The sequence below is a fragment of the Ambystoma mexicanum genome, chromosome 3p (assembly GCF_040938575.1).
Source record: "Ambystoma mexicanum isolate Mex_15411 chromosome 3p, UKY_AmexF1_1, whole genome shotgun sequence".
NCBI classification, from domain to species: Eukaryota; Metazoa; Chordata; class Amphibia; order Caudata; family Ambystomatidae; genus Ambystoma; species Ambystoma mexicanum.
In genome coordinates, this window is record NC_090925.1 from 635,748,343 (window position 1) to 635,758,592 (window position 10,250).

At 42.9% G+C, this 10,250-nt stretch overlaps 1 protein-coding gene across 1 annotated transcript in view; it reads left to right on the forward strand.

Moving 5' to 3' along the window:
- The window catches only part of ABLIM3 (actin binding LIM protein family member 3), a 770,500-nt gene extending 763,114 nt beyond the window's left edge, over positions 1-7,386 (forward strand). The window contains exon 23 of the mRNA XM_069651389.1: positions 6,553-7,386. Coding sequence (XP_069507490.1) covers positions 6,553-6,666 — 114 coding nt within the window. The 3' untranslated portion in view covers positions 6,667-7,386. The remainder of the gene's footprint in view (positions 1-6,552) is intronic.
- Positions 7,387-10,250: the final 2,864 nt, after the last annotated feature.

The following is a 10,250-nucleotide window of genomic DNA, read 5'->3' on the forward strand; positions in this document are numbered from 1 at the left end:
TTGTTTTTATGCATGCAGACCAGAGGTCCCCTGAGCTCTGCGTGCAGGTTTCTTTTTAGGTGTCCCGTGTCAAGAGAACAGAGGCATGTGTGTCCAGGTGGGAGCCTCGTGTGGCCCGGGAGGTAGGATGGATCAAACTTGATGGTGATATTTAAGTTGGTTGTAGAGATGGAGCATTCTGATGTTTGTTGTCTGTTGCAAGCGTTATTCAATTGCTGTTTGTGAGTGGTTTAGTTAATATGCATATAGCATGGTTGAGTGTAGAGGTTGAGCATTTGTGGTTCATATAGGGAGTAATATTAAAACAAGGAAAACAGGATCAGTCTTAAGTCTTGGAGCAGGCATTTGACCAGCAGGGCGAGTACAAGTCTGGGTTCCCAAAGAGGGCAGATGGAATCTCACACATAAAATGAAGCACTTCATCAACAACTCGTAATTCAGAATCGTTGTCCAATCCTTAGTGTTCTCTGACCGACATGGTGACATCAACCCTTCTTACAGGTGTCTACGCTATAATCATGGCATTGTTGAAACTAAACAGCATATGACAGCCTGCCTCACCCCATGAATGAATACATTGAACAACATAACATATACACACACACTAAAGGAACTTCACTGGTTACCCCTCCAGACCGGTATCACCAACAAGACAGCCTGCATCATGCACCTACAAAGCATTGATGACCAAGGGCCCGATTCATCGAAAAGTGCGCATAGACCCAGCAATGTTGGTGTAGCGAGAAGGGCTTTGCGTGCCCCCTAAGGACGAGGCATCTGTGTGCAATCTGCCTATTCATGGAATCCTTCCCCCTTACTAACCCTATGTGCAAGTCGTGGCCGGAACGCCTCCCGCAAAGCAAATGCAGCCACTAATACTTGCGTATGCGCGGTCATCGGGCACAGACTCATGCACCCCAGTAATCCTGCATGGGGACCCCGCAACCAAGCCAACACTCCAGCAACACTGCGTAGGGTTCCCCGTACCTGCACACAGCGCCGACAACATGCGCAATATGTTCGGTAACTCAAAAAATGTCGCAAACTCCCGTAACCCGTACCTGCACCCCGCTATACTGCTTACGCACACCCCTAAATTCGATTGGAACCCCAACTGCATGCACACACCCCTAAATGCAACATTCAATCTTACCTCTGTGTCGTGATGTGTGCCACGAAAGTTCAGGGGAGACAAACACCCTTGTATCCCCAGAAATTACGGCCATGCTTGTTACTGAATCAATCCTCTCATTGATCCCCTTGTTGTTCGGCTGACATCAGCATGCCAACAATATCTTATAATGAATTCATCTGCTATTGCCATCGATTTGGATAGGCTAATGCGCTAACCACAGCAAAAAACTATTGTATATATTGTATCCTATATACTGTAGTCAGTTTCTGATACATTTATGAAATAATTCTATTCTGCTTATATTTACACGCATGCTTTATAAACTTTTACTAATACTCCAAAATATTTTCTGCCGGTGTTTGCGAGGTCCTCCTAAATAATTTCAGATAAGGATCTCTTGCACCAAGTTGCTTTGGGTCCTACAATTAACATTATGACACTGGAAGCATGGTTGTTCTATTGAGCTCATTGGGACAGAAGCTGGTGTTAACTACTGATACAATGCCCGCTTCTACTCCATAGCCAGTGTTCCTTTATTTTAATGAATCTTGCTGCCACGTGACATGTGACAGTGGAGCACTGAGGCTGTGTCACCTAGTAACAGTGAGTGGGGCCGTGCCTCTGTGTCTGCACTTGCTGGATTAGGCGCTTTGTGAGATGCCAATCCACTGCCGCCTTTATCAACTCCTTGTGTTTTCTGACACACAGGAAGATGGCACAGAGAGTGGACTTGTGCTTTGCAGAGAATCCACACATTCCAACGTGCCTACTGACTCTGGTGTGGTGCGGTGTGGCGCAGACGGTTAGACTTGCATGAAAAGGTGATGAGAAGGATTGGTGCAAGGTGGTCAGAGTGTGGAGGGAAGCATGCATGATGTCAAGGGATGTAGGCAGGGTATGGAATTGATTTTGGACGGAGGGATGAACAACCTGATCAGGTAGCAAGACAGATGTGTGTACCAGGGTGTGTTTCACATCCCAGGAGTTAGAAGAGGCATCACCAGGATTGTTCACCAAGTGGGGCTTATGTAGTTGGACCCAACCCAAGGGGAGCCCTCAGAGGGAAGGGGGTTTGCTCTCTCACGGTCCAAATGTGTTGGAGCGTTCAAGCATAGTGAGGGAGCCCAATACAGCCAATGTGGTTTCAGTTGAGGTTCTCTCACCCCCACCCCCGAGAAATATTTTAAATCATGGGTTAATATGGTCTATTTTACAGCACACTTTCTATGAAAAAAAGCCACAGTTTAAAATGTGTTTTGTATGGTAAGACATGAAAAAATAGAGTAGATCAAAAGTCACCAACAAAGCACAGGTACATTTTCCAACGCATTTTCATAGTGCCGTTTTTTCCCACCATACGCCCATATTCTGAGTGTAAAAAAAACATGTTCATGTTGATTGTGCTCATACATGTCCATACTGGTACAACTATATATGCCAGTATTGCCACATAACAACATACTCATGCTTTCTTTGCCCATATCCCACAAATTAAACTATAAGAAAATCTGTTCATGCCGGCTAATTCCAATATATGCCAGTATGCCTATGTATGAACATACTCATGTTGGCTTTGCCCTTAATACCAGTAAAAAAAATGCCACAGCAAGAAAGCATGTCCTTGCTGACTATGCAAAGGCCCTCTGTATAACAATCATCATTTTGGCTCTGCCCTTAACACCAGTAGAAATGGCATTCCACATTAAGAAAACATGTCCTTGCTATCTTCACACATGCCTTCCCTCCCCCATGTAACAATATTCATCATGTTGGCTTCTCCCTTAATGCCAGTCATAAAACCACAGTATGAAAATACACCCTCGATAGCTGTACAAATGCTCCTCTCATATAAGAACTTGCATCACTGTGTTTTTGCCCTTAATGCCAATAAAAATGGCAGGCCACAGTAATAAAACACTTCTTTGCTGGCTGCTCAAATGCTCCAAGATAAAAACTCTCATCGTGTTGTCTTTGACCTTGACATTAGTAAAAGAAAATGCCATGCCACAGTAAAAAACAATTCTTCCTCGCTGCCCAAATGCCATCCCTTTTCCCATGTAAGAACACTCATGTTGACTTTGCCCTGAATGCGAGTAAAACTCTCAATGCCACAGTATGAAAATATCCAGGCTGCCAGCCCCATTGTAGTACCCTCCTCCACCCCAAACTCTCCTCCACATATTAACACTCATTAAGTTGGCTTTGCTTTGCCCAAAAATAGCAATAAAACCTGCCATGAACCTGTAAGAAAATGCCCATGCTTCACTGCCCTCTCAGCCCCAGCCTCTCATGCAGAAACATGCACACGTTCATAAATAGTCACCCACCAGTCACGCACCCATACAGCTTCTCTCTGTCATTCACACAAGCATCAGAACATTCACACTGTATAACCATGCACACTTTTCATACTGCATTCATTAATATGAGCACACTTGCACAGACAACCAATTGCATTCACACATAAATACAATCCCCATCCAAAGACAAAAATGCTTTTTTCTCTCTAGACTCAACACAATGCCACCTCCTAAACTGCTCTCCAGGCCTCTGGCTCCCGTGCTCCATGCAGAAAGGAACCAGAAAGCAGGCAGAACGTTCTAGATCCTGGGATGCATGGTGGAGCAGGAGTTTGCCCCCTGCAGTTTAGCTGGTTCCAGTCACGTTTTTATAAATGCCGACCCAGTGTGAATGAATAGGCATTTGAAAATCTTGGACAGGCAACACCCTGTCTGTGCCCCTGGTTAATGGGGGGTTGTGAGTGAGTATTATTTGTTATAAAGGCACTATAGCCTGTGACATGGTGCTGAGATGGGTTTTAACAATTGCTTTCCCTCATTATGCTCCACTCACCTTTGCCTCAGATTCATACCTTGGCTGCCGGCTCTTAACGGAAAGTCACAAAGCTCCCTCATTCAAGATACCTCCCCCTCGACCCCGAAGACTGGACAAATGCTTAGTTTTTCAAGAAACCAACACTGGACCCTGATGACCTCAGCAAATACTAGCCAATCACCCATTTTCCCTTCCCATGTAATATCCTTGACAAAGCAAAATGCCAGTTAACTCCTCAAACACATCAACGCCAATAAACTACTCCAGTCTTACAAATCTGGCTTCAGACCCAGATGCAGCATGGAAATGGCAGTGATCAGCGATGTCCTTAACATCCTCGACAATAGCCATCCTTGCTTCCTCATTCTCTCCAACCTCTCGGACACATACTACACAGTAGATCACTAGACTCTCGCCAACACTCTAAATTGCCTCACAGGGCTCACTGAGACATCCTTCAATGGTAGAAATCCTACATTGCTAACTGTCACCAAATAGGCCAAATGGATTCCACCAGATCACCAACTCTATCCACCTCTGGAGTCCTGCAAAGATCCATCCTCTCTCCATTGGTCTTCAACCTTTATATGGAACTGCTTGGAACCCTTCTCGCTCCACACAACAACCAAATCCTCCAATACAGAGATCACATGCAGCTCTACCTCAGGACATTTTCCATTGTACACATCCAAAGGTTCAAGGCCTGCCAAAAATCGATGCAATCCTGGATATCCAGTGGTTATCTGAAGCTAAACCCCTTCAATACAGAATGCCTACAGCTGACAAATAACACTGAACAAGCTTACATCCAGACCTGAATCTCAGCTCTGAACCTGAGGGCTTCACACCTCAGTTTACCACCTGCACCAAGTCCATTGTGTTATAGATTGACAATAACTTCCCCTTCAAGGAGCACATATGTTTATTTATTTATTTTTGGTTCTTGTATAGCGCACAAAACGCAGGGGTGTCAAGGCGCTTTAACTTAAGGTTACGGTTACAGTAAGTGCAAAGAACATACTCAAAGAAGACACAAACAGCTTAGTTCCAACTTACCCTCCTGTGGAAAAAAATCAAGCCCTTCATCACAACAAACCACTTCAGATCTGCTGTCCAATCCTTGGGTCTCTCCCACTTGGATTGTGCCAATGCCCACTGGAAGGCTTTCCTGCAACCATCCTGCCCCCCCCCACCAGAGAGGTGTCCAGCATTCGACCACACCACTCCTTCGTCATTGAAATGCACTGGATCCTGCTGCAATCATGTACCAACTTCAAATTCTGCTGCATCATCTACAAGGCTGTTGCCCTCAAGTCCCTAAGCTACCTCGCTGAGAGGCCCAGTATAGCCGGAGGACTATGATCCACCCAGTAGTCAAAGTGTACAAAAAGAAGTGGAACTATGTTCCCTCCTGGCCTACACCGCTCCCCACAAACCCCATCACCACGGACCCTCCCACACACAATACAAACCCCAAAACACATGGGCATGCAGTTTAAGGGAACGCCCATTGCAGTGCACTGAAAGCGCAAGTTGCCACTTCTTCCTACACTTTTCTTTTAAAACAAAATAATTGCGGAATGATTTCTTTTTAAAATAAAAGTATATGAACAGTCAAACTTAATTAAAAGAAGTAGAGGAGCACCGCTCCCGACCGCTCCCCCCCTCTTCCACCACTGGATCCACCAGAAGTAATGACAAGTCCAGACTTTAATTCTGCCGCTTCAGGAAGAAAAGAATGAAAACCCAGGCCTTCTCTGTCTATGACCCTGACTCAGGAACCTCCTCCCCATCAACAAGAGGCCCCCACTTGCTTCTACATTTGAGGCAGGATCTCAAGACCCTCCTCTTCAAGGAATGACTACGCCCCAGCACCTAGGGCCACACACCCTTGAGTCCCCATTCAACCGGTGACATGGAGAGCTGATCCCCACTGTGTCCTCCTCTGTTTGCTCATAGATCCCTTGCTGCCAAATTGCTGGTCTCCATCCCCCATTGTTAGCTCCCTGCTCCCTTACTTTGATTGCTGTGGTCAGCTTCCCTCATCATGTACTTTCCCCCATGACTTGTAAAGTGCTCTTTTGCTTCCCGAAGCTAGGTCTGTGCTAACTAAATACCTTCATAATAATAGCTCTAACACATGGTGGGCTGAAATGTATCATTATTTACTTCAACACAAAACATGCTGGCATTCGTGCATTCTGCTTGCCCAAAAGTCAGGCTTCAGCTCTTTATGTTAGACTGTGCTACATGCTTGACATATTTAAATGTCATGATCAATAGTGATTCTGAGTGTTCGTCTATCCCTAATCCTCAGCACCATTTCTCCATGAACAATTATTTTGTTGTAGTAAATCAATACCAACAGATGCTAAGCAGGCAGAAGATTTCAGCAGAGGAACACACATGAGTCATGTGCTAATGTTGATGGCAACAACTGTAAAATGATGTGCTCTCAATCGCACTGTCTCAGATGGAAAATGGGAGCTGGGCTCATATGATGCTTTGCTGAACTGCTATTCTAAAGACACTGGTCGTCAAGGCATACTAAGTTGATATTCGTGGTCCTCTTCTCGTTACAGCGACACCTGTCTGCAGAAGAATTCTATCAAGTGTTTGGAATGAGCATCACAGACTTTGATCGTTTGGCCCTCTGGAAACGAAATGAGCTGAAGAAACAAGCGCGGCTGTTTTAGGAAGCAGACTCTCTTACTAGAAATCTAATCATTGCTTTATAAAATATATATATTATAAATATATAAATATTGAACCATTGTACAACTATATATATATTGTATCATATAAAAGTTGGTCCGGACACGAAAAGATGCTCTTTTGCACAGTGCGGACAATACGTAAGCCTCACTGGTATTTTTATGATATTCATTTTCTAAATGCCTTTGTTCTTTTTTTTATTGTTGATGGGCACAGGGTTGTGTATGTGGCACTCCCTGATCCTTACAAGTCGCCTTGATTGTACAAAAAAACTCTAGATTGTGGATTACGATAGCAACTTGTTTCGGCCTCTTGGTTTGTCTCGTGATCTGCCTCAGGACATCGACTTCCAATAATGTCCATGAGCAGTTTAATAGAAAGATAAACATCTGTTGCTGTAGAGGTTACATTGATTCCAAAGTTATTGCTAAGTTGTCATGATGTGTTTCAGAAAAGACTTGCCCTTTTGCTTAAGAAATATGTGAATTATCTTTGCGAGAGTTATTGAAAATAATTCTGTGACAGATTTGAGGGTTATTCCAGTAATAGTCCTATGCCAATTGCAATAACTATGGTAGCAGTTTTAGGCATGCAACCCCGTATTAAAATCTGTGAAGATAAATGAAGTTTGGGCATAAGGAGGTGGCAAGGTGTGCAAGGGAGTTTGGGTGAATAATCCATTAAAGGTTTTTTGCTCAGTGTTCTCTGGCCTGCTATTATTAATTAATTTACCTTTCACTCTCACGCGTGAAGAATATTCACAATGAGCCTGGCTTTCAGTGAACCACTTACCATGGACAGGTGAACTATATTTGCCAAGCCCCCAACCTTTTCCAGCATGTCACAGAAAAACATTATACAATATCCTCTCCCCCCTCTTAGTCGTTCCCCTACTCACCAGGGTAAAACTGTTAGGTAAGTAGTGACCTGAAATGTGTACTTGGATCCAAGGTGCAATGTCATCTCTGCATGACTATGACTAATTAATAAAATATGTATTTATTTATGGGGTTTCTAAAGCACTTTTGCTCTCTTTCAGTTGCCAGCATGGAATGCTACAGGGAAGAGTGATAATTAGAATGAAGGACAGTTTGTTTGTATGTTGGTAAGAGATGCCTTCTTCCTGCAGCAAGAGGAGAAGAAGAGGAGTAGATCAGGCTTGAACATTGAAGTCAAGAGTGGAGCACATATTTATATTATGAGTGATGAGTTCAAGTGGATCGCGACATCCTTTTTTTGTTTTTATTTTAGTTGTGTATCCAGTTGATTCACAAACCTCACACAGTTATCTATATAATAAAAGACCACATGTATGTTTGTCTGATACAGTCATGCACTGTAGAGACTGCTTCTTCGTCTTTCATCACCGCTAGAAGGAGCTGTTGCCTTACGCATACAATAAGACTTTAAGTTGCGCAATAGAGACTGCCTGATTTGCCTGTTATCACTGCTAGAGGGAGCTGTTGCTTTCCGCATTGTAAGGGATTTCTATGGGCACACACCCAAGTCTCGCCCAGCATGTAGTGCACAAAGGAAACCCTTATTTATTTTTGTCTATAAGTTCAATATTCTGAATGATATACCACTCATATCACACCCTTCTCAAAATACACTCCCCCCACCCCCACCCCGGTCACACTGAACCAGGAATCAGGATAGTATGTAACGGTAAATATTTATTTATGGATTGAGAATTTAAAACACAATATATTTTTAATAGGTAAAACCAATCACCAAGGGATGACAAGGACAATAAATAATACCTTTACTGCACTGAGAATTAGGTAATGAACACAAAAAGAATGCAGCAAAGAAGAGAATACTTTTGGATTTCTTTGGAACAGATAGCACTGTGGTTAGAGGTTCCCCCTGAAACACCCCTCCACCCACCAATAGGCAATTTAAATAGATGTAAGGAGAGAGCACATACTCCGGAATAATACAGACCAAACAGAATATCACCCCAACCTTCCCCCCTTAAAAACAAGAGAAAAACAAATTTGACTTTTCAACTGTCAATATGGCTTTGAATCTGGCTGAGCAAAAACACTAAATGTGATAAAAAATGCTTACATTATTACAAATTTCTCCGGGGGCTGCTTTGAACAAATGCAAGAAATCCAAAGCAATGATCTACTCAAAAGAAAACAATTGGAATCTCAAAGGCAAAGTGGGAAATAATGTAAAGACAATTCAACTTTTTCAAAAAGTAAATTCATGGCAAACTTTTACTATGTGATTTCTGATAAAAACAGGTCAACTACACGGTTTCACAATGTGGTTTTGGGTTGTGGATTTAGCTAAGGATGTTAGGTATCAGTGGGAGTTGACATTTTGTTTCTATTTTTAAAACTGAGGCAGTTATGGAGGTTTTAGTAGGAGGTGTTTTTCGAAAATAAAGACACGATTTTGGACAAGAACTTCAGTTTAAAACCAGAAATTATGGATTATTCTTTTACTCAAGATGAGAGCATGCAGGCTAGACAACCAGGTTGGGACGAAGTAAGCTCTGAGACTGATTCATGAATTCAGTAACAGATCCCCAGTGCCCATCCCAGAGGAACCAGTCCAAACACTTGAAGTGGGATTTTTGGATCAGAGTTACACAAATAAAAATGACTATGAAAATGACAGAATAAGATAGCACTAAAGATTTTGACACTGTCACTGGTTATGAAAGTAAGGATAGTTCAGATATTAAGGTAAACAAGATAAGGCAGGGTATACAATAGTTCTTTAGCGTCCTATTAATACTCACAATCCACTGGGATTTGAGATTTTTGGCCCGTCAAGATTCTGGTCAATGGATCGGGTCTATCAGGGAAGGACAGCACATCAGCTAGGATCAGGTAGGCCTGTCACCAAAACTGCATGGGATCTGCCCTTCTTGTTTCCTTAGATCAGCGGGATGGCAAGTTCCTCAGGCAAGTGTTATGGTATCAAGCCAGATAGTTTCAGGATGCTTCCCCACGCCACAGCGCTTCACTGGGTTGTAAGGATTAGTTGAGGATTAATTGAGGATTGAGGCCTAGCTGAAAATGGTTCAGCTACTGCTTGGCCTGATGATTGGCATCTGGATCTGGAAGCATGTTAAAGGCTGGATGTCGAATGCAGAATCAGAGTGCTTTGCTGGAATCAGAAGAGAGAGTGTATATGTGTTGTCAGATCTCTCTATCCTTTCAAATGATATCACAAAAATGGGTGTATGGGCCAGCTTAACTAAACTTGCCCCTGTGAACTGCGATTGGATCAGAGCCTCATCTCCACCTTGCATCTGAGTGATTGGATCAAAGACAGATGATGTCAAGTTTATGGTTTAGTTTTTACAATCCTTAGAATCCTCCCCTAGCCACTAGTATAAAAATAAAATGTTGTCCTAAATACATATTTATACATTTGTAACCTCTATGAAAATCACACAGAAGGATTACATATTTTATGGAGTATCTGTTCATCAAAATCCCACAGCTGTGAGACATTGTTTCGCCTTTTTGGAGCATTTTGTCCATTTTGCCATGAACACATTTTCCAAACGTTCTGCAAATTTACACACATATGCGTGTTT